This window comes from Triturus cristatus, chromosome 12 (genome assembly GCF_964204655.1).
Source record: "Triturus cristatus chromosome 12, aTriCri1.1, whole genome shotgun sequence".
In the NCBI taxonomy this organism is placed as follows: Eukaryota; Metazoa; Chordata; class Amphibia; order Caudata; family Salamandridae; genus Triturus; species Triturus cristatus.
In genome coordinates this window covers 306074927-306100756 of record NC_140595.1, presented here as the reverse complement: position 1 = coordinate 306100756, position 25830 = coordinate 306074927, and the positions used below count along the sequence as shown (strand labels likewise).

At 46.8% G+C, this 25830-nt stretch overlaps 1 protein-coding gene across 1 annotated transcript in view; it reads right to left on the bottom strand.

Moving 5' to 3' along the window:
• LOC146775937 (uncharacterized) overlaps window positions 1-25830 on the bottom strand; it is a 1457164-nt gene that overhangs the window by 320675 nt on the left and 1110659 nt on the right. Inside the window, exon 10 of the mRNA XM_085639461.1 lies at window positions 9462-9586. Coding sequence (XP_085495587.1) covers window positions 9462-9586 — 125 coding nt within the window. The remainder of the gene's footprint in view (window positions 1-9461; window positions 9587-25830) is intronic.

Here is a 25830-nt window from a genome sequence, read left to right as displayed (position 1 = left end):
CTTCTGATGTAGACTGACACCTCTAACCAAACCAACCTAAATACTGGGATGCTCCATATAGATAAAGAATCTTATGTTGAGCAGAAAATACTCAGAATTGTCACAGGTTTGCGCTTTAGGCATTTACATTGGGGGCACAATATTTTGCAAATTTCGGATGCAGTTTCTGACATTTTAAGCCTGGTACATCATAAAATGGCAAAATGTTTGCATATTGTTGCTTTCACCAAGGGCCATATGGATGAACACATTTTCCCATAGACACAGTATGGGTAAAAGCCTTTGATACATCTTGCCCCACATCTCTATGAGCACGAATGGCTGCTTTTTGCTGCCTTCCGTTACAGATCTGCCTGGTAAGAAACATTTCAGAGGGGGTGACAGTGCTACTTAAAATGCGACCTGGCAGGTGAAGCCTGAAGGAAAACACGAGCTTGCTCCAGTAGCACACAGCGCCCTCAGATATCTACAATGGGCCCGAGGCGTCTCACACGACCAGTCACGCAAAACACCAGGTGTTTCGTCGTAGAAATGCTGACATGTCTTTCAGAGCACCAAGGTGACAGCAACACCACGTAATATCAAACTATGGTGAAAAAAATCCACCTACCTTATTAATTTCTGACCTATTCGATAGAAATTGCGTTCAGTTAAATACATTAAGGCAGATAATAAGGACAAGAGCGTTAACACTTAATAAGAGAGGAGTTTCAGTGCGGAGTCCCTATGATGCATAGCTGCCACAACAGTATCAAGCATTGGCAAAGCCAATAGGTCTTGCTTACAAGACCTACTGGCTTTGGCAAGTTTTGTTTAGCCATGGGCTGCTGTGCAACATATCTAATAAAAAAATGTGATTACACTACTGCCACGTCATTATATATATATATATTTTTTTTATTATTATTATTTTTTACGAGAGGCAATGCTCCATAGAAGAGCAAATACAAGCTTGACAAAAAAGTTATCAAATAAGAAGCAACCAAGGGAGAGTGACAGTGAAGCCAACCAATGGGAAGCAATGGGCGGGCTCCAAGCCCCTGTATGCTCTTGGTGATCCCCCAATCTGCCATCAGACATCTGAGCTCTCTGATAGACACCACATAAAATGGCTTCAGTTTGATAGTGCGTGTTGCTTATGTGAACTGCATGGATTGGTTTATTATGATATGTCAAGTTTTCAAGGTCCACGTGAGAGTAGCTCATGCGGTCCAGGACTTGAGTTTTCCACTCTGGAACTTGTGGTCTAATTTTTTGATGGATAAACGTCCCAGAACACAAAGCAAAATCGTGGACTGGGTGAGCTACTCGCTGGATGAGCGCCTGGAGACCCTCACAGGTGAGGCAGGCGCTCTACAAATCTTGTCTGATTGAGTTGAGCTACTCACACATCAAGGGCTAGGGAAACACGCGAGTTCTTCTGTGTGTGGAATGCCAATGCAGGAGTTTCAACTGTTACTCCTTACCCGGTATGACACGTTTTTTTTCACAAACCATAACTGCATGTTTTAGCAACTGAAATCAGAAGTGGAGCCTAACCCACAATGACATTTGGCAATAGTTCAGCTTCGTAGCTGGTGCATTATTCCCACGCATACTCTGCGGTGACACCTACGTTAGAACTGTTTTCACCGCCGCACACTGTGCACTGAGTTGTGAAATTGCCGGCTGTCATCGGCAGGTGGCACATACGTCAGTCCGAGCCATGCTTGTAGCTGTGCACTGATGCATGTGTGAGCGATGCAACGGGGGCCAGAGATCACAGAGGCCATAACTACGAGTAAAACGTAAAATAACGAGACAAAAGATTGTGATCCAGTAAATAATGTGTAATCACTGAAGGTAGAAAAATAAATCTGATGTGAACGCTGCGCCTTGAATTCATAACAATTTCACGCCAATTTAATAAAAGAAATCCGCGCAATATTGCAAGCAGTAACTCAGACTATGAACACGTTTTAAGAGGCTCGCTTGTGACATGAACGCCGTGGGTACCTAAACACATCTGCGTGGTATTGCAATACCAGGCACACTCACCGTTTACCCTTGTACTTGTGCATATGGGACACTTGGCTACAATTCCTGCCAAATCACACTTGAACTATCACAGTCTTAGGTTTTATGCTGGCTAGGAGATCTCTCCAACAATGCGTCAAACTCCTAATTCTTACTCGGGCTATGCACTCTTTGTAACCCAGCTGGCAGCTACACTACTTTAGCATGCTGCCAGTCACCGTTCATGGGGGCCACCAGCACACTGAGGCTACCTGGCCCCAACCGTAGTGGTTGTGATCCTTTGCCGCTGGCCCAACCCTGGTGGCAGTGATCCTTTGCCGCTGGCCCAACCGTAGTGGTTGTGATCCTTTGCCGCTGGCCCAACCCTAGTCACTGTGATCCTTTGCCGCTGGCCCAACCCTAGTGGCAGTGATCCTTTGCCGCTGGCCCAACCGTAGTGGTTGTCATCCTTTGCCGCTGGCCCAATTGTAGTGGTTGTGATCCTTTGCCGCTGGCCCAACCCTAGACGCTGTGATCCTTTGCCACTGGCCCAACCGTAGTGGTTGTCATCCTTTGCCGCTGGCCCAACCGTAGTGGTTGTCATCCTTTGCCGCTGGCCCAACCCTGGTGGCAGTGATCCTTTGCCGCTGGCCCAACCGTAGTGGTTGTGATCCTTTGCCGCTGGCCCAACCCTAGTCGCTGTGATCCTTTGCCACTGGCCCAACCGTAGTGGTTGTCATCCTTTGCCGCTGGCCCAACCGTAGTGGTTGTCATCCTTTGCCGCTGGCCCCAACCGTAGTGGTTGTGATCCTTTGCCGCTTGCCCAACCGTAGTGGTTGTCATCCTTTGCCGCTGGCCCCAACCGTAGTGGTTGTCATCCTTTGCCGCTGGCCCAACCGTAGTGGCTGTGATCCTTTGCCGCTGGCCCAACCCTAGTGGCTGTGATCCTTTGCCACTGGCCCAACCGTAGTGGTTGTCATCCTTTGCCGCTGGCCCCAACCGTAGTGGTTGTCATCCTTGCCGCTGGCCCAACCGTAGTGGCTGTGATCCTTTGCCGCTGGCCCAACCGTAGTGGTTGTGATCCTTTGCCGCTGGCCCAACCCTAGTAGCTGTGATCCTTTGCCGCTGGCCCAACGGTAGTGGTTGTCATCCTTTGCCACTGGCCCAACCGTAGTGGTTGTGATCCTTTGCCGCTGGCCCAACCCTTGTGGCTGTGGTCCTTTGCCACTGGCCCCAACCGTAGAGGTTGTGATCCTTTGCCGCTGGCCCAACGGTAGTGGTTGTGATCCTTTGCCGCTGGCCCAACCGTAGTGGCTGTGATCCTTTGCCGCTGGCCTAACCGTCGTGGTTGTGATCCTTTGCCGCTAGTCCAACTGTAGTGATTGTGATCCTTTGCCGCTGGCCCATCCGTAGTGGCTGTGATCCTTTATCGCTGGCCCAACCGTAGTGGCTGTGATCCTTTGCCGCTGGCCCAACGGTAGTGGTTGTGATCCTTTGCCGCTGGCCCAACCGTAGTGGCTGTGATCCTTTGCCGCTGGCCTAACCGTCGCGGCTGTGATCCTTTATCGCTGGCCCAACCGTAGTGGTTGTCATCATTTGCCACTGGCCCAACCGTAGTGGTTGTCATCCTTTGCCGCTGGCCCAACCGTAGTGGTTGTCATCCTTTGCCGCTGGCCCAACCGTAGTGGTTGTGATCCTTTGCCGCTGGCCCAACCCTAGTCGCTGTGATCCTTTGCCGCTGGCCCAACCCTAGTGGCAGTGATCCTTTGCCGCTGGCCCAACCGTAGTGGTTGTCCTCCTTTGCCGCTGGCGTTCTGTGGTCCGTCGTACTATGGCGCTGCAAACTGGGACAAATGCAACCATTTCCACACTTGACTCTCAGGGCAGTGAGGGTGAACAGCCAAAGGCTTCTCTGGGAGGTACAGCTAAGAACTCATTATGCAAACAAAAGACACAATAATGCATAACTCAGGCCAGTGTTTGCCACTTAGTTACAAGAGAGTTCTTTCACCTCACTGCAAAATGAAATACTACACAGGTCAATAGAAGTTTCAGGTGCAGGACTGTAAACTCATCTACGTTGCTTGGTGAGGCACTACACCCCCTGCAGTGCCCTCTCCCTGCTATATGTGTTAACCAATGTCTACAATACCTGGTTTGTGGAATGGATATAGGCATTAGTTAGGCACCAGTGCAGTTCACTCTGGATTAACCACTGGTTTGGTGTATCAGTCAGTTCAATGGATTTTGCGGACTAGAGTTCACCGTGGCAAAAGTCTTATATTCATACAGAAGAATTTCTCTGTGCACTCGGTTTCCTGATCTGCTCACAGCTAGACCCTGCTCAGTTGTGAGGCTGCCTCCGGTGTAGTTGGGCGTGTTGTACACACCTGCTCCTGCAGCGGCGGCTTCACTGACACGGGTGCAGTGACTTTCATGAACAGGAGCTGCTGGGCAGAATCAGTGCAGCGTGTTACTCAGCAGGCATCCACATTCAGCAGTTGCAGCTCCCCTGGCGGGATCCAGACAGGCCCTCAATCACAGCAACTTTACCCTCCAAGCAGGGTCTTCAGAGTATGAGCATCTTTGGCAGTTGCAGCTTCCAGGCTGCTCAGGGCTTCTGCATTGGTGGTGATGAGTGATCTTCATCTCCAATGTCGGACAGCAGCAGTCTCCTAGGCACACAGACATATACAAGATGACATATAGATGCTTCATTCTTGAAAGTCTTGATGCAGTTAAGAAAGGGAACGACCTGGGAGACTCTTAACAACACAGGTCCATCCTGGTTCCCTCTCTCAGGCAGCTTCCTCAGGGTTTTTCTCATGATTAGAACAAGCTGGGCTTAATCTCCTAAACAGTCTCTCCCCCTGCATGGTAAGGCACTCTCCGACACTCTCTCAGCAAACAGTCTCCCTGGTTCTAGGCAGACCCTCATCTCTTCCAGGAAGAAGTGCTGACTTCAGGGGTTGTCCTCTTACTGTATCGGAGAATGGCTGTCGAGCAGATATCAGCCATGGTCACACAGCAGTCCTATGAGTACTCTGGGGATCGCTCTCTTCTTTAGTCATGAAGAATTTGGAACTGGAGCAAAGTAGAGTGGTTCGGAACCTACTTTTATACTCATTTTCCAGACAGGGGATGTAAAGCCACTGTCTAAGGTTCCAAAACCAGTTTGGGTTATTTCTCTTTCAAATGTAATTTTCTGGCTGCCTCTCAGACAAAGCGTTTCTGCAAGGTTAGGGCTCTCACAGCGGGTAGCAATTATGCTGGCTCCAAGCAGGAGTATACAAAGCAAGGGCACACTGAAGTGTGAGATCTCTGCAACTGGCTATCATCAGCCTTTCTGGAGAAGAAATCAGGAACAGACAAAAGGCCTGGCTCTGCCTAGAAACATTCTTACCATGAACAACAGAAACTGCAGTCCTACCCCCACCTCTACAATCCAACAAATGTCAGTGCTCAGGAAGAACTAATCAGCAGCACTCTCCTAACAAGGGCTTCATTGAATTTCAGAAAGGATCGTCATCTCCATACTCTGAATTCAGTGTCAGGGTCTCCACCCTCCAACCACACAAATGTAGTCAATAGACTCCCACTGTCTGGGGAAGCTGTATCCACGCTCCATCTTGTTTCAGGCTAAACCAGGAACCATCCAAAATGGATCCCACCAGTCCTAGTACTTAGACTCACCATACATAGAGTATTACTACCACATATGTACTACACATCCACTGCACATAATCACATTCAACAAGCACTGAATGTCAGTGCAATGGTCTGAGACTCACAGAAAAGTTTAAACAAGAGGGTGTCAGTAGACCGCACTCTCCTTTGACACAGAAAATTGAGAGGTTTAGTCATACTAATGATTCACAAAAACGCGGGATGCTGACATCACCTCTTTATGTCATTACCCCTAGACATGGGCAGTAGCCCATGTCATTCATGACAGCCCTTTTGGTGTGTCCCTCTCAGTCACAGGAGAGGTTTTGAACCTCATGTTAGCATGGGCAGACCTAGGCCTCTGCATACGTTAGATTATTGTGATTACAGGGCCAAACTAAAAATTAGGATACCAGTTTTACATGCAGTGTGGCACTCCGGGTTCATGCCTGTTTACCATTTAAGGGGCATTCACATCCCAACATGTTCTTAATGGTATTTAAACAGGTTGTTAAAGTAAGACCATTGACAGATTTGCTGTAGTATAGTGTGCAGTGACACAATCTGTGATGCTGTTAGCATTGTTCTGATGGAAAACTACCACAATAAAACTAACTGTCCTACAAATCGCTTGTAAGACAGGTTTAAAACCATGGGCAGCAGGACTGATACTGGACATCTTTCTGTGGGAAGAAGGCAGAAATGTGTCCTTTAATGGAAGGGGATGGTGTACACCTGACCAGGGCACACCCACCTTGCTGGACTTCACTGTGGTGGTCACAGAAGATTTAATTATGTTCGGCATTTGCTTGCATAATGCTACACCAATGCAGCTTCACTCAATAATAGGTACTCAGGTTTGTGATAATTTGTAAGTTCACATGCTCAGCAGATCCAAACGGGTTGTGTTTAAAAAAAAAAAAAGAACATCTTTCTTTTCATTTTTTAAGAGCAGGCAGTGATCCATGGGACCACTGCCTGCTCTTAAAAACGTTTTTACAACCATTTCCAAAGGGGAAGGGGTCTTTTGGGGACTCCTTCCCATTTGCGATTGGGTTGCCACCAACTTAAAGTTGGTGGTAAATTGCGAATATTTTGCGGTCACAAAACATTCTTACATACCGCTGCAATTTGCTATTTGGAAGGGAACACGTTACCGAATTGCAAAAGAGAGTTTGATACATGTAAAAAGCATTTTGTGCGTTTGCAAAAATTGGTTGATACATGTTGCCCTTGGATTTTTCAAAGCTATTTGTACTGATTCCGTTGAAGCCCTTCTTATTAGTCTCAGTTTGAATCTACTCTCTGTGCTTTAAAACTACCTAATTTCAACATCCCATTGCAGCCTATTCATTTATAATCTTTACGCTGGTCAACTCATCCCTTCACTCATTCTCTTCTACGCTTGTATTCCATATTCTCCTTGTTGAGTTGGCATTAGCTTCTATTTACCCATAACCCAATTGGTTCCTCTTGAGTATATAAGCGAAACAAATATGGGCCTGATTACGAACTTGAAAGATACGGATAGCCTGTCTGAGTATTACAATTCCATTATATCCTATGGAACTTTTAATACGACAGACGGGATAACCGGCACGTATTTGATGGAGTATCCCATCTACAGAGATCATACTCAGGCCCTATGTCTCCAATTTCCCCAGAATGGTGTTTGCACTCACCGCTTTTCTCCTGTTTTCTCCCTACTGCTCACCTTGCTTTACTTTTCTTTACGATTATATTGAATCGATAAGTTGCATATGTTAATATGGCACCATGCTATGACTTAATATTAACATACATGTATTTGAATTTATACAGCAGTTTCTTTTCAAAGCACTGTTACCAACATACACAGCATAGAATTAATTGAAAATTGAAACGCCATGAAACTCAAGCAAGGCAAAAATAAAATGCAGTAAACCTAAAGATGAAGCAAAACCAGGTACAGCAGATGATGTTTCAAACGTATGTAGGTCTCGCCTGGCGAACGCAGCGCGAAGCGCTGCTGTCGCCAGCGAGATCTATTGTTACTGACTTGCCTCGGAAGTGGGACAGGAGATGGGCACGCGCAGGCTTTTGGCGGATTGGAGCCTGTGTTCGCGCTTACAGCCACGCGTCGTGCACATCTCCTGTCCCCCTTCCCTCGCAAGCCAGCATGCAGTTTCACTTTCGCTTTTTTTTTTTTTTTTAAATCCGCTCCGCTCAGGAAACAAACCACTGGACGAATGAAGAATCCCCCACTCACCCAGTCTGCGGGGGGAATCCTCCTGAACGGCGACTGGCCGCCCTTCACCCGGGCCCCCTCCTGGGACCCGGGACTTCTGCTCCCGCACTTCCTCTCTGGCGCCGGGGCTCCCTCTTCACCACGGGAGCCCCGGAAGGGGACAGGCGCTGTCTTCACCGGCTGCACACGCCGCCACTGGGCACGCGAAAGTGACCGGTACCGCGCATGCCCTACAGACCAAATGTTAGCACCTGGTCAGCCAGCCAGTTCCCTCCTGCGTGGCACCCACCGAACCGGAGAGTATACAGCTGAGAAAGTGTTCATGCCTAGCAGTAGCTTCACAGCCAATTAGCATTTAGAAGTTCCACGCACGCACCGGGATTGGCTGAGATGCCGAGAAAGCTCCAATCATAGATCGTTTTACATACTACAACTCTCTCACACTCAAGGGGCGTACAGAATATGTCCAACAATCGGATTTGCTTTCATGCAACCCGGAAACACAGAATATTACGAACCTATATATTTCTTAAAAAGATCAACAAGCAATAGGTCTTGCATTATTAAAGTTTGAGCAATTGGCATTGCTAAAAATTGCAACACCAATAGCTCAAACTTTAATAATGCGAGACCTATTGCATTGCAAATGCTTGTTTGACACTGTCGGAGAAAGTCTCAGGGAAACCAGTAGCCTCTTCCAGTGTTTGGGTCCAGTAAATACAGGAGCTGAGATACCAGGCAGTACAAGGAAGAACGCTAATATCTTGTAGGTTGATAAAGATGTAGTATATTTCTGAGATCAGACGAAGCAAGACCCATAACACAGTTGAAAACAATAAAACAAGTAGTGACATTGAAAACAAAGTGATATAGTTAACTAACGCAGATGAAACAAAGGAGAGGAGACCTATGAATGAAGAACAGATTGAGGTTGAAGTATCAGGACCGGATTGGCAATTTATCCAATAGGGCATTTTCTCGGGAGGCGGGAGCTTTTGGAAGCTGGGTTTATTGTGGATGGCTACTGACTCGGTCATGTTCTCCAGCACCTTGAAATGTATGCCAGCCACCAAGCACAGGAATAGGGTGGGGTTGTGGGATATTGAGAGAGATAGAGAGATAAAAATATCAAAGTGGGACGTCTTTGAACGTTTTGCCTGAGCTGTTTTTTGATTTGCAGTCCCAGTTTGGAAGTATCTTTTGGGACATCTATGTAGAGTGTCCAACTGGAAGTTAAGCGAGACAAGAAAGTACTCATCTCCAGTTTTTATAATGATGCAGTTACAGTTTCTTGGCATGTCTCCAGCTGGATAGAAGCTTGCGCCCACACTTGAAATTTGTTTATGCACCAGGTAGATGTTTGACTGACATGTCATACGATTTGTGCTGTGGAAGGCAGAGGAAAGCATTTGGACACCTTCCCAAGGTCAGACATGGGAATGCCCATAGAGCCCTATACATGGGTAGACATAGGAAAGCCCTTACCGACATTTCTAAGTTGGAGAGGCATAGTAAAGGTGGTTACATAAAGAATGTGAATAACAAGGTGGAGCAGGTTCGCCTCTGTACTTACTTGAACTTGCTATTGAGGACGATATCATCGGAGAAGCCACATCTAGTGAAAAACTTGACTGCGCCGCTGTCCGCGTGAGTCACAATGGCGTCGTACAAGCCAACCAGAGACGGGTCTTGCAGCAGCTAAAAGAAGCAGAGAGAATCCATTGTCAAGGTTGGCCGACTGGCTGCAAAAGGTTTGTTCATGCAGAAGTGAAACTCTAGGTGGCATGTCAGGCTTCGCAATGTGAGCGAATCAAAATCAGCCTTCTGAACAGGAGAGAATTCTGCTTGCTCTCTGATAGCCTCATATAGTGAAATGGAGGGCCGGCTTTGGTGCTGGTGGCGCCCTGTGCGAAAATGTTTGTTGGCACCCCCCCAATGACAACCTCCACCAAGAATTCTCTCACTAGCACCCTTCAACAGACCATGTCTCCATAACCACTCTCTCTCAGATGCATTTAATTAGTTGTAAAGCGACACTTATACCAGTGTAGGGTGTCAGAGCACTTTGCATCATACACACATTACAGAGAGACAATCAATCATACATGTGTAAATCAGTGTATAGGAAATGTCACATAAGCCAAAGGACTAAAAGTGTAGGAGTAACATGTCATCCATACTGGTAGGCATTATAGTTTATAGTGCTTGGTGTGGAGAAGCACAAACTCAGAGTCGAAAAAGAAAAAGCATAGTTAGGAGTTTTCTTTAATAATAAAAATCGATTTCTAGCCAAATTAACACTTTTTGCAACATTAATCAATGTTCTAATCTAATGTATACTTTGCAGCGTGTATGCAGTTCTATGATGAAAGTTAATAGCTCACTGTTCTATATTAGGACTTTATGTTATAAATTGCAAGTAACAAAAGGATGTCTCTTAGAAGCAGTAACCTGCTGATCTGTTTACATTATATGCACTCTGTGATCTACTTGGTACACGTTCTTTGCAGCAGGCATATTAACCCTCTGCACTAACTTCACATAAGTCAAAACCTCAACTATACACAACGCAAATCTCTCTCCAGGAAGATAATTAATCACAGGAGTTATCTTGAAAATTTTTGTGAGGCCTGGTAATTGCTGGAGGAAAGGAACGCTGCAGCAGGTGTTTTAAGAACATAATAAACTTGCAAACACAGCGCCCCCGGGAAGCCAGCACCCGGTGCGGTGGCACCGGTCGCACCACCCTTGAGCCTGGTAAAATGCATTCTCTTGTAGGTAGGGAGACAAAGGGCATCACAGACAATATAACACCAGATAATGACCATGCTGGTATTCGGCTATGCGCTGTAGATCCCTGGTGGTGGAACAATGTTCAGAGTGGGTTGCTGGCCTCAGTCGAGTAGAGATGAATATCACAGAACTTAGCGATGCTTACGTCACTGAGCAAACAAGCATACTGAGGTAGCTAACCGTTTTGAGGGGGGCTTGCATGTATTTTCTACGAAGACATGTTTGGAAAAATGGGCCGAAGGTTTCATGAAACATTTTTCCAAATAGATTTTTTAAGATGTTATAGTTTATAAAGTTAGGTCTGAAGGAAAGTGTGAGGCCTTTTCTCCGGGCCCTGGCTAGTTGGGGGTTATTGGACCTTACCCAGTGTGGGAAATGTAATTTACCACTGGTGTCCCTGGGTCACACTACTGCCACGCTCCAAATGAATCATAAAGAACTCTCTGTTAGCACTTGATTCTCTCAGGGTATCAGCATCGAGCAGTCACTGCTTATAGTTTTGAAACTCAGAATGGCAGGTGACACCATACATAACAGTTTATATCAAATGTTTAGTCCAGTCATTTACTTTTAAAAACGAAATTACTTTAAGAGCAAGTAAGCCAAAAAGTACACTTAAAATGTGATGTACATAGAAAACCAGGCGGTCCTACCTCTTTCTAGGTCCAAGTTACCACATGAAAATGTTGTTCGCTTCTTCGCACTAGACACTAGATTTCCAGTTAACACTGAGAGCAAAGGCCAATGTTAAAAATGAGACAAGCTCCAGATTCACTTTACAGTTAGAAGCATTTTAGTTTTGTAGCATATAGGAGCAGAGCTACTTCAATAAAGGGGGGGGGATCAGGAAGGGCTTTAATTAAGGTCCAGCATACTAGCCCAGAACAATCAGAAGCCGAAAGGGTATGCAGTTCCTAACTGTCTCACCCAGCGGGCAAGTACAGAGAGTCCTCCAATGGAGGTAAGTAAGGAGGCGGGGGAATTCCTTCCTTTCGGAACTAAGGCCCTCACACACCCAGCCAGCTAGGTATCATGCTTCATCATCCGGACTGCTCCTCGTCGGGTCAGCGCTGCAATACCCGACGGGCACCCGATGATGGGGCTCTTTGGCGGATATCTTTTGTTCCTTGCCGTTTGGTGAGGTGTGGGTGAGGGGGCCAGGTTAGTGTACATGTTATGTGGTGAAAGTGCAATTTAAAACAGGTTAGGTAGTCCACAAATGTATTGTAATGAAGTGGCTCCTACCTGATTAAAATAAAATTAGAGTGGCAACTCCTATCTTTAAATTTAGTGGTTTAAGATTACAGTGCTCTACTCTATACTGGTCAACATGTTTCTTGCCAAACTGTCTGAGAGCTCAGACGGCAATTCATCAGGACCAAAGTGTAAACTATCTACACCCTGTGGTGGTGACGGTAATCTACCTACCACGTATGTTTTAGGATAATTACCTAAACACAGAAGAAGAAAATCCTATTAGACTTTAAATCAAGCTTCAACAGTACCAGCGGCGCTGTGGCACATCAAGGATAATTATCCTGTAAATCACTGCGCCAGAACACCTACCCCCGCCGCCGGTCTGGGAAAATAGGAGAAGAGCTCCCAGACACTAAGATACCATATTGCAAAAGTGAATTGAGGGTAAGGAATGCCTTCAAAATGTAAATAAACTCATAGCCCACACATAGCAAGATCTCACTCTTGATACAAAAGGACCTGGGTGCTCCACTGGTGTGCAGTAGAACATAGTCCAGTGTTCGTTGCCAACTGGACTATATTTGGGGATAGTGCCTGGCTCGTGGGCCAGTACTGATTAGATGTTGTTTTAGCTTTTGGTGTAGGGATAGAGTCCTGTTTCTTGGAATCTACCATTCATTGTCAATATTGCACAGTGGTGTGGGCAACCGTGGGACAACGGCACCAACAACAGGCCTGGAGAGGTAATTAGCCAGTTAGCTGAACAGGGGAATTGACCAATGCTTCTAGCTAAATAGCTCTCGACCTATAGCAGCTTGACAGGTGTTTCTAACAACTTGGGATAAGAGCGAACTTCTGCAGTCAATGAGAATAAACTCCACAACAAAGGTTAAAGACCAGCAATCTCCAAGTTCCATTGGATGTTAGAGGCAATAGTTGCAGGTACCCCGCATGTAATGCACACTCATACATCCTGATTTATGTAAGTGATGGAACAGCTTCTTTTTTTTCATTTTTATATAGTGAGAACTCGATCTGAAGGTATTTGAGGGCTTTATATGAGAACTAGTTACATTATGCAAGGCCCAATTCATTTTTTTAGGCACAGGAGATTTAAGGCCCGATTAAGATTTTTGGCGTGTGGGAGTGCCCTGCACTGCCAAGAGTCGCTGCCGTCTGACAGATTTCAAGTTTTTTGTAGCCTGGCGGGTGGTTTCCCCTGCAGCGCCCTTTCAAGGCCTTTGAAAAAGGTACCACAAAGGGATCGCCTCACAAGGTTCCTGCATGGCATGGACTGTAACGGGCCTGCAGTGCAGGAACTGGTGTGCATGCACACAGGGGAGGGCACACGTTGTGCCCGTCTGTGTGCATACACAGGGCACAAAGGGGCCCTCTAGGGTCCACTTTGACTCCTCTACGCCAGGGTTTACATGGCGGTGGAACCACCATGAAAACCCTAGCAGAGAGGAAACTCGTAACATGCTTGGTAGGACCGCGGTGATCCCGCTAAGCATATTGCAGCCTCTGACCGCTGCACCATTTCCAGGGAACGGCGGGTTCCTGGCAAGTGTGGTGGTCCCAGGGTAGTCCGACCACCCCAGTTGTAATGGGATGGTTGGACCGCTGGTGCAGCGGTGGCTGGACTGGCACCGCTGCACCACCACGAGTCTGGCGGTCCTCAGACTGCCAAACTTCTAATTAGGCACTAAGTGATTGGTCAGAATCACAGGCTGTCGAGCCGAGACTCGAACCTAGTTCCCCAGCTCTAAAGTCAGCAGCTCTGTCTGCAACACTACATTCTCTCTTCAGGAGATGATGTTCATTATGCTTCTGGTGGGGGAAACAGCCTTTACCACACAGTCTTTACCACGCAATAGCTTTACCATGCATCCTTTACCAAACATGCCTTTCCCATGCAGATGCCTTTACAATGCAGATAACTTTACCATGCAAGGTCTATCTATCTATCTATCTATCTATCTATCTATCTATCTATCTATCTATCTATCTATCTATCTATCTATCTATCTATCTATCTATTTATCTATATATCTATCTATCTATCTATCTATCTATCTATCTATCTATCTATCTAACTTTCTATCTATCTATCTATTCACTGAAAAAAACAAACGTTACAGGGGCATTATATTAGCAAACAGAATATAAACAAACCTTAGAAATTCCCTCAGCATTCCTTTTTTCAGTATTTGCAAGTAAGGGATTATTTTCTATATAGGCAGAAATTGGAAGCTGAACTGGTTACATAGGAAATATGGTCCTGTTTATATGGGACATCTGTTAAGATCTCAATCAGCGTATCTTATCAGAAACCTATTTTACCGGTACAAGATGATAGCCTGCAAATATCTGTCAAATTTAGCCGGCTTTTCGCATCCGAGATAACAGTGAATGACATACATGATACCTCAGTAATCTCTGTTAGTCTGAAGCTTCAGCATTTCAGGACAATCTTCATGTTATACTATAGGCCAGAGTCTATCTGTAAACGGCCAATTTCCAGAGCACCTCATAAGTTTCATTGCCCGAAATGGAAGCTGTATGCAGCAGATTTAAAGCATACGTTTGTTGATTGTCCAAAGATAAAGCAATTTTGGGAGGACTTACCCTCTCTTCTCACGGAACGTCTTGGTTACAAATTCCAACTTACTGATAAAAAAATTCTCCTGGGGTCTAAGCAAGAGTATACGGGATACGAAGGGCCACTCGTCTTGATCAATATTGTGTGTGCTCGATTATGTATTGCCAGAACTTGGATAAATCTCATTGCACCGACTGTCAAGGAATGGTGGGTACAATTACGACAGGTCTATTAATGTGAAACGGCCTTGGCTAAGGCCAGAGGCCCTCGCTTTTGTATGAAGTTAAAAAGGATCTGGTCTAGTATGCATTGGGAATAGACCTCTCTCCCCTAGAAAGGTACTACTGAACACATCCGACGTACCACCACTCTACTTGATGCAGCTCAGATATCGGGAGACCCGATGTCGCTAATTTTACTTGATGCTGAAAAAGCATTTGATCGGGTCTCCTGGCAATTTCTTTGGGGCGTCATGAGAAGGATGTGTTTTGGGCCTAAGGCAATTCAAGCCATTCAAGCACTTTATCTTAATCCCACAGCCAATATTTCAATCAATGGGAAACTAACGGAGCAGATTGAAATCTCACGGGGTTCTTGCCAAGGCTGTCCTTGTTCCCCACTGCTCTTTGCTTTATATATAGACCCTCTCATTAAAAAAATAGAAAATAATCAATCAGTTCGGGCTGTGAGCAGATTCGGAGGTGACACTAAAATCATGGCCTATGCCAATGACGTGGCTGTGGTGACCCCCGATCCTAAGTGTGCCGTCTTGGCATTGGAACAGGAGGCACAAGAGTTCGGGAAAATTTCGGGATATACACTTAATAAAGGTAAAACACAGATAATTTTAAACAAAGAAATCAATTGGGTGGACAGTTGGGTTCTCCAGAAAGCGAAATACTTGGGGGTCACTATTGTCGCAAACACTAACCTGATCGTGGAAGAAAATCTCATCCCGTTGGCGGTAGAAACTAAAAGAGCGCTTAACCGGATAAACAACTTACACTTGACTATAATGGGGCGGTGTAATGTTATCAAGATGACCTACTTCCCTAAATTACTATACTTCTTCAGGGCTATCCCTCTAGAGTTTAGCAAAACAATGTTTTAGAAAGTTGAACAACTCTTCTCTCAATTTATCTGGGCATACTCTCAACCTAGGCGGGCTTTTAAGCTGCTCTCACTTCCCAGGGAGAGAGGTGGATGGGCGCTCCCTAATCTAAAATTGTATTACTGGGCTTCGGCTCTACAGTATAGTATGGAACTGATGCATGATCACTCATACATTCCAATCTCAGGACTCCCGTCTCCCTTCCAACTATAACTTGGGGAGGAGGCTCGGGGATGCTTGTGGCGGCAATTGACATTTGGATATTACAAACGGGTTAGATTTAAGACCCTGATGAGTGCATTTAAAGTATTTTCCAACATACACATAATTTATGGGCTGGGCAGACTAAATTACTATTCTCCCATCAATAATAATACCAACTTGCCAGCTATTTTGGGGAGATCTTATCTCCAAGACTGGTATAAACCGGGAATCTTAAAATTGGGAGATTTGTTTACCATCAAAGGAATTAAGCCCTTTACCGACCTTAAAACTCAATACAAACTGAGGGAACAGGAGGCTTTTAAGTATATTGCCATAAGGGATTTCTTGGCCCGCAAGGCTGGTCGGTCTGCTGGGTTCGCAAAGGTTGACCATATCGACAAGCTAAAAGACCCTGCTTTACCCTGTATTGCATACATTTATACCACATTGAATAGCCAAATGCCCGATGACATGTCCATGATAGCAAGTAAATGGCAGTTTAAGCTGGATACTCCCTTTAACACCTTGTATAGCGCTGGCGATCTGCCCAGAGCGACCTGCTGTCGGCCAAACTGCAGACACAATTTTTAAAGACCGTTTTCTTTCTGTATATCACACCTAGCAGAATTGCTAAATGGGGAACAGGTAAAGGGATGCTTTGTCCTAGGTGCTCAGAGTTTAGTGTAGACTCTGTACACATGTTCGCAACCTGTCCGAAACTAGCAACATTCCTCGATAAAATACAATAATTTTTAAGGAAAGTTCTCTCTCAGGACATTTTGTTAACCCTTACGATTATTCTGTTAGGGACACAAGATTAGGTTAACAGAAAGAGTGTTGGAGCACTTATTTTTGTAGCTATGACAATTCTGTGGATCTGTATAGCTTTGTCATGGATAGATCCAAACCCTCCGCTGTTTACCCAATGATTGGCCCGACTAGTCGCGACCTGTCACCTCGAGAAGGCTATCTTTGCTAAAAAAGGTATCCGGGGGGAAAAAAAAGGGTTTAACTGTTTGGGAACCCTTAACTGCATGGCTAAGTCAGACACACACTCAGGGCCCCTGAAAGGCAAACTTCCTCTCTTTCTCCTTTAGCAAACAACTGTTCATTAATTTTGTTTGTCCTGATTGTATGCGTGTTTGATTATTTAAAGGGTTGCCCTATTTGATCCTTTTAAAGACTTATGGCTGGGACACCACTATGTATATGTTGATTATACATCACATTGCTTACATTTCATTTTGTTTGTTTAAAATTAGCCACTCTTATGTGAGCATCTTATACACTTTATGGATTAAGAAAGGCAGCAAGAGACTTTTTGTAACAGGCTCTCTCTACCATAAGTCAACCTTACTGTTTCTGTTAACGGGATGGAGGGGGAGGGACGGGGTGGTTGTATGATACTTTTTCACCTTTGTATTCGTTTTGGTACTTAAAAACAAATTAAAAAAAAAATTAAAAAGGGGAATAGACCTCTCTATGCAAACTGGTACAAATGATGTAAAACTGGGTCCTTTATTCTGGACCTTCTCTAAGGCTACTTTTCTTTCTTTCTACAATACTCTTTTCTTTTCTTTCCCTGCTCTATTTGATTACGGTTTGTGAAATTATGCAATTAATGAGTTCTATGCTATGTATTTAACAACAGTTTGTTGTTACTTTCCTTTTTTTGTTTATTTTCTTTTTTCTGGGATATTTATGCCGACTCAGGCAAAACAAAACATAAAAAAAAAAAAAAAAGATTCACTGAAAAAAAACGAACGTTACAGGGACATTATTGTTAGGCTGAGATTTAACTCGTATAAAACCAGTGAAATTCAGCCGTTATAGTTACCTAAGCTAATTATAACTTACGTGACCTCACATATTACATCATTCATGACATGGCCAGTAGCATCACTGACGACATCACTGATAACATCATTCTGTCACTGTAAGTGTTTCGTTAACGTTTCTGAGACTTTAAGATATATACTAACCTACAACATAAGTTAAATTGCTATTATTTCTGTACTAGTAATTAGTCATACTATGTCTAACAAATCGCATCTGAGTGGTGGTCTGACTGTCTACATCAGTGGGTGAGTGGATGTCTGTGTGGCTGTATGTGTGTGTGAGTGGCTGCATGGATGTGGCAGTGGGTTTGTGAGTAGCTGTATGGGTGAGTGAATGGCTGTGTGAGTGGCTGCATAGGTATGTGAATGGGTGTGTGAGGGGCTGTATGTGTGAGGGAGTGGATGTTTGAGTGGCTGTATGGGTGAGTGAGCAGCTGTCCGAGTGTGTATATAAGTGAGTGGGTGTGAGTGGCTGTTTTGGAGGGGGAATGTTTGTGAATGGCTGTGTCAAGTGAGTGGGTGAGTGGTTGTATGGATGTGTGAATGGGTATGTTAAGTGGTTTTGTGGGTGTATGAGCGGTTGTATGGGTGAGTGAGTGGCTGTGTCAGTGGCCGTATGGGTGATTATGGGGGTGTGAGAACCTGAATGGGTGACTGTGCGAGTTTCTGTATGGGTGATTGAGTGCATGTGTGATTGGATGTAAGAGTATATGAGTGTCTGTATGTCTGTATGACTGTCAGGCCGTGAGGTAACGAGCCGCGCCTACTCCCGACAACACGTCGGAACTACAATTCCCGGCGGCCTTTGCCGAAGGGGAGGAGCCACGAGAATATAGTCGCGTACGACGCTCCTGGCGTCGTACGTGATACTGACCAGATTTGCCAAGCGGACGCTTGGCACGGTGATTTCCGCGTTACGAGGCGAGTGCTATCGCCCAACCCGGGTTCTATCCGGACCCACCTTCTGGCTACGCGACACGGCTGAGCGTGAGTTAGAGTCCAGGAACCTTGAGCCGAAGATACGGATCAGCTGCGGACCGTCCACGAAGGCGGGAGGACTCGTAGCGGTGTATCAGACCCCCCCGGTGTCTCCCTGAGATCACAGGGCTTTGGGCAGGACTGTTCCCGGTCGAACTCCGTGAGACCTGGGTCTGCCGACGACCAGAGGGGTAAGACTCTTGACCCCCGGAGCGGAGGTTGAGAGTAGTTTGTACTCATTTGTTTTCGAGACATTTGGCCACCGCCTCTAGGCTTCCAGGGAGGAAGTGGAGAGGCTCGTTTTTCTTTTGTTATTAGGGGCAAAAATCAGGGACGAGACTTTTGTTCGTTTGATATTCCAGGGCCTTGTTCGAACTTGTGCACAGGGTCAACGGGGTTTATCAAAACTATGCCAACCGAGTTTTCAGTGCTCCCGGTGAGGTACTCTGTACTCCAGCGTCAGAACATTGCTGCATTCCTTTGATTCCCCGGTGAGGGGCCTTTTTGGTTTGTTCTGTTTTCCTGCTGCTTGATGCTGGCAGAGTTCTTACATGCTTTCGGTGTGGGCAGCACGGTTCTTCTCATCCGTGATTGAAACGCATCCTACCGTCAGGACTAGAGAAGACTGATGGTACGAAAAGGTCTTAGCGAGAATGAAATGAGAGTAGTTAGGGAAATAAACTGTTGTTGACCTGTGTGTTTCTCTCGTTTCAGGTATCCCTTCCCTTGCAGCCCCTTCCCTACCTTTCCCTCGCTTGATTACCTCTATGCTCTGTTCACAATTGTCTAGTCAGAGTGTGGGGAAATCAGGAGGTGGACCCATATGAGCATCACCCTGATCCTGAGGAGCGTGGAGCCGTCGTGACAGAATCACGTACCCACGAAAACAGTCTCCTCCCGGTCAGGGTTCGGCTCAGTGATGGCTACGTTAGAGGAAGTTATCCAAGCTTTGAATTTGGTCCAACAGGAAGTCGCCGCTTCTCGCGCAGAGAATGCGGTGCTGAAGGATAGACTTGATAGACAAGCCAGAAATCCATTTGATGTGTCTTCAGGCAGTTCACAGATCCAGGTACATGTCCCCCCGCCGATTCCCTTGGCTAGTCCGGAAAGGTATGCAGGCGACCCCCATAAAATACAAAATTTCCTGACACAAATTGCACTACATTTCTCTTGTAGACCTGCCTCTTTTGCCACAAACATATCTAGGGTATCCTTCGCTATATCATATCTCACTGGGGACGCCGCCAATTGGGCGGTTCCGTTGGTCAGAAACGACGATCCACTACTCTCCGATTGGACAGCCTTCCGGATGGAATTCGAGAGGGTGTTCGATAGGAGAGCCACCACACTCAGTGCGGATCGGGAGTTGTTGGAACTGCGGCAGGGTAGGAAGGATTTGATTACATACATGACCTCCTTCAACCGACTGGTGGGAGAAACAGCATGGCCTGAGGAAAAACGAATGGCCCTGTATTACCAAGGACTTCGGGACGAACTAAAAGACGTCCTGGCCCAAATTGATCCCCAGCCCAACACTTGTACGGATCTCATAAACCTCACCCTGAGACTAGACCATCGAATGTCCGATAGGGGCGGGGACCGTAGAGGAAGAGAAAGAGGAACGGGGGGCGTAGAGAGACCAATCCGACCATCTCAGGCCTCGAATGAGGCCGTTCCCGAGCCCATGGACGTCGGAGCTATAAGGCCTCCACTGTCCAAATCCGAACGCGAATCCAGGCGAGTGCAGGGGCTCTGCATGTACTGTGGGAAGAAGGGTCACTACGTAAGGGAGTGCCCTGTGAAGCCCAAGAAAAGGAATGCTTCATATCCAGGGAAACAAGTAGCCACCGCACAAACGGAGTCTGACGAACCTAAAACCGGAGACCTCAGGCGGGAGGAGGTAGCTGAATGCAAATGGATAGTTCCGTCGTTGGGGTTTTCAGGGGTACAGGGAGCAACCGCTCACATAGTGTTGACAATGACCCTCCGAACCGGGCGGAAACAACATCTGGTTCGGACGATGATTGACTCCGGGGCCACCGGCAACTTTATAGATGACGGACTAGTGCAGCGACTGGGACTTGGAAGAGTGCCCAGCGAAAAACCAGAGACCGTATTAGCAGTAGATGGCAAACCGTTGAAATCCGGTCCCGTTACTGAGCATACGGATATCATAGAATTAGTGCTCGAAGGTTCACCACAAGACCATGTGGAGAACCTCGCGCTGAACATCATTGAGGCACCACAATATGAAATAATTCTGGGCATGCCATGGCTCTGGCATCACAATCCCACCCTGGATTGGAAACAAAAAACCATTGCGTTCAACTCTCCAGACTGTTTGACCACGTGCATGAAAGCACATACCTCGCAGGTTCTATCCATGATTCAGGGTTACCAGGTAGCCACAGCAGCCGAAAAGGACGTGGCGTTGCCCGCGGAGTATCGGAGATACCAAGAGGTGTTCAGTGAAACCAAGGCGGAGAAACTCCCTCCACACCGCGAATATGATTGTCAAATTGATCTCATAGATGGCGCCATCATCCCATCATGTAGGGTATATGCCTTATCGGAACCCGAAATGAGACACCTACGGGCCTACCTAGACCATTTCTGTTCCATTGGCTTTATTCGCCCTTCTCGTTCACCAGCGGCATCCCCCCTTTTTTTTACGGCGAAAGCCAATGGGGACCTTCGCACGTGTATCGATTACAGACAACTGAATAAAAACACCATTAGAAATCGATACCCTCTCCCACTCATCCCCGTGTTGTTGGATCAGGTCAGGGAGGCCAAGATATATACCCGATTGGATTTAAGAGGGGCGTACCACCTGGTGAGGATCCGAGACGGAGATGAGTGGAAGACGGCTTTTAAAACTCGTTTTGGTTTATTTGAATACTTGGTTATGCCGTTCGGGCTGTGTAACGCCCCGGCGGCATTCCAGTATTTCCTTAATGATGTTTTAAAAGAATACGTGGACAGATTCGTAATCGTCTATATCGACGACATTTTGGTTTATTCAGTCACAGCTGAACAACATACCCGTCACGTCTTTCACGTCCTACAAGCACTACAGGACAATGGCCTCTATTGTAAACTCAGTAAGTGCGAGTTTAGCGTTACAGAGGTAGAATTCCTGGGAGTCATATTAAATCCCCGGGGGTTTCGAATGGCAGAGAGGAAGGTGGAGGCAGTCCAGAATTGGCCCATTCCCAAAAGCGTGAGGGAGGTGCAATGCTTTTTGGGGTTCTCAAATTACTACAGACGGTTCATCCCTCAGTTCTCGCAAGTAGCCGCTCCCATCACTAGATTGCTGAGAAAGGCTACCCCGTTTCTGTGGACCTCAGAGGCCACGGAGGCATTTGAACAACTGAAAAGGGCCTTCTGTAACGCCCCCATTTTGCGACATCCCCAAATGGAGAACCCATTCATTGTGGAGGCGGACGCCTCGGATGTGGCCACAGGGGCGGTGCTATCACAGAGGGACAAACACACAGGCCAATTGCACCCGGTGGCGTTCCTATCCAAAAAGCTAAATGCAGCAGAAGCAAATTACACGGTGGCCGAGAAAGAACTCCTGGCCATCAAGACAGCCTTCCAAGAGTGGAGGCATTACCTTTGGGGAGCACAACATCCAATAACGGTATACTCGGACCACCGAAACTTGCAGTATATGAAAACGGCCAGACACCTGTCACAAAGGCAAATGAGGTGGATGCTGTTTTTTGCAGGATATGACTTTGTGATCACCTTTAGACCAGGAGCTGACAACAAAAAAGCAGATTCATTGTCTAGGCAGGGGGAAGCGGAAGAAGCCATACAGGATGAACCAAGAACAATCATACCCCCCGAGAGAATTGTATGTACCATATCCGCAAATCAGTTCATGGAACACGTGACCGGTAACCGATCTCCACAACAGTGGAAAAAATGGGCATCTCAAGACGTTCGTAGGACTCTCAAACATGGAATCCCGCTGCACGACAACAAACTATACCTACCTACCCACGCCCTCCGTTTGAAGGCGTTCAATTGGTGTCACAATGCGACATTAGCAGGCCACCCAGGAGTAAAAAAAACCATGCACTTGGTGCAAAGGCGATTCTGGTGGGGGAGTCTGGCAAAGGACGTGAAACTATGGATAGAACAATGCGAAACATGTGCCAGGGCAAAAGGCAAACAGAACAAGAACAAAGGACTGTTAATGCCTCTACCCACGCCCTCCCAACCATCGCAATCTATCAGCGTGGATTTTATAGTGGGTCTCCCACGGGATCAGGGATGTAACGCCATATTAGTAGTCGTAGACAGTCTGACGAAAATGGGCCATTTTATTCCCTGCAATAACCTGCCTACGGCTAGCGAAACAACGCAACTACTTTTGACGAATGTAGTGAAGCTACACGGAATTCCCCGGGTCATAATCTCCGACAGAGGCCCCCAATTCATAGCACGGTTCTGGCACGTGTGGTGCCAGGCTCTTCGAGTGGAAGACGCTCTGTCCACCAGCTTCCACCCGCAAACCGATGGGCAAACGGAGAGACTAAACCAAACCATCAAGAAATATCTACGATGCTATGCCAACGAAGCAGAAAAATCATGGGTATCCCTGTTATGGTTGGCCGAACTATCGTACAACAATGCGTGGCATTGTTCGACAGGAGAAACCCCTTTTCGGGCCAATACGGGCTTCCATGCAAACACCTTACCAGTGGCCATTCCTAGTGAAGTACAAAACCATCCAACAGTCTCGGCACAGATGAAAGCCCTCCTAAAAGGTCATCGCCGCATCCAAGCACATCTCCAACAAGCCAAGACATCCTACAAGAAATGGGCAGACAAACACCGACAAGAGGGTCCCACATACCAAGCAGGCGATAGAGTATGGCTCTCTACAAAGAACCTACGGTTCCGTTATCGAAGCATTTTCCACCCACGGTATATAGGTCCATATACCGTCCTGCGCAGAATAAATCCAGTGGCCTATAAACTGAAATTTCCAGGGTCATTGAGAGTCCACCCAGTATTCCACTGCAGCCTGCTGAAACCAGCAAAAGGCAAACCCCACAAAGTACCGCCACCCGTGATAGTGGACGGGGAAAAAGAATATGAGGTACGACGCATCCTGGATTCCAAGTACCGCCAAGGATGCCTGTGGTACTTGGTGTCATGGAAGGGTTACACTGCGGAGAACGATTCGTGGGAACCGTGCTCAGGGGTCCATGCCCCCCGTGCGGTGCGATCGTTTTATGCCCGAAATCCGACCAAACCTGGCGCTAGGAGGCGCATGGGAGGGGGGGCGTACTGTCAGGCCGTGAGGTAATGAGCCGCGCCTACTCCCGACAACACGTCGGAACTACAATTCCCGGCGGCCTTTGCCGAAGGGGAGGAGCCACGAGAATATAGTCGCGTACGACGCTCCTGGCGTCGTACGTGATACTGACCAGATTTGCCAAGCGGACGCTTGGCACGGTGATTTCCGCGTTACGAGGCGAGTGCTATCGCCCAACCCGGGTTCTATCCGGACCCACCTTCTGGCTACGCGACACGGCTGAGCGTGAGTTAGAGTCCAGGAACCTTGAGCCGAAGATACGGATCAGCTGCGGACCGTCCACGAAGGCGGGAGGACTCGTAGCGGTGTATCAGACCCCCCCCGGTGTCTCCCTGAGATCACAGGGCTTTGGGCAGGACTGTTCCCGGTCGAACTCCGTGAGACCTGGGTCTGCCGACGACCAGAGGGGTAAGACTCTTGACCCCCGGAGCGGAGGTTGAGAGTAGTTTGTACTCATTTGTTTTCGAGACATTTGGCCACCGCCTCTAGGCTTCCAGGGAGGAAGTGGAGAGGCTCGTTTTTCTTTTGTTATTAGGGGCAAAAATCAGGGACGAGACTTTTGTTCGTTTGATATTCCAGGGCCTTGTTCGAACTTGTGCACAGGGTCAACGGGGTTTATCAAAACTATGCCAACCAAGTTTTCAGTGCTCCCGGTGAGGTACTCTGTACTCCAGCGTCAGAACATTGCTGCATTCCTTTGATTCCCCGGTGAGGGGCCTTTTTGGTTTGTTCTGTTTTCCTGCTGCTTGATGCTGGCAGAGTTCTTACATGCTTTCGGTGTGGGCAGCACGGTTCTTCTCATCCGTGATTGAAACGCATCCTACCGTCAGGACTAGAGAAGACTGATGGTACGAAAAGGTCTTAGCGAGAATGAAATGAGAGTAGTTAGGGAAATAAACTGTTGTTGACCTGTGTGTTTCTCTCGTTTCAGGTATCCCTTCCCTTGCAGCCCCTTCCCTACCTTTCCCTCGCTTGATTACCTCTATGCTCTGTTCACAATTGTCTAGTCAGAGTGTGGGGAAATCAGGAGGTGGACCCATATGAGCATCACCCTGATCCTGGGGAGCGTGGAGCCGTCGTGACAATGACTGGATGTGTGAGTGGCTGTATTGGTGAGTGTGTGGGTGCATTAGTAGCTGTATGGCTGAATTAGTGGATGTGTGAGTGACAGTATGAGTAAGTGGTTGTGTGAGTACTGGTATGGGTCTGTGAATGGGTTTGTGAGGGGCTGTGTGACAGTGGGAGTGGGTGTATGAGAGGTTCTTTGGGGGTGTGAGGGGGTGTGTGAGTGGTTCTGTGGATGATGTCATTTGAGATGTCATCAGTGATGTCACTAACCATGTAATGAGTGATGTAATATGTGAGGTAATAAGCAATGCATTTCGGGGGCGCAAGTTATAATTATATTGGTATTGTATGAGTGAAATCTGAGTCTAACTATAACGTCCCTGTAACCTTTGTTTTTTTCAGTGAATTTCTAAGATTTTTAAAATTGTATTTCCTAAGTGTCACCTGTATACATTGAGAGTGAGTGCATGAGTGTCTGAGTGGGTGTGTGAGTGAATGTGTAAGTTTGAGTGGGTACGTGAGTGTCTGAGTGGGTCTATGAGTGAGTGTGTGAATGTCAAAATTGGTCTGTGAGAGGGTGCATGAGTTTCTGAGTGGGTCTGATGTGGGTGCATGAGTCTCTGAGTGGGTCTGTGAGTGAATGCGTAAGTTAGAGTGGGTACTTGAGTGTCTGAGTAGGTCTGTGAGAAAGTGTGTGAACGTCTAAATTGGTCTGTGAGAGGGTGCATGAGTTTCTGAGTGGGTCTGATGTGGGTGCCTGAGTCTCTGTGGGTTTGTGAGTGGGTGTATTAGTGTCTCATTGGGTCTGTGTGTGGA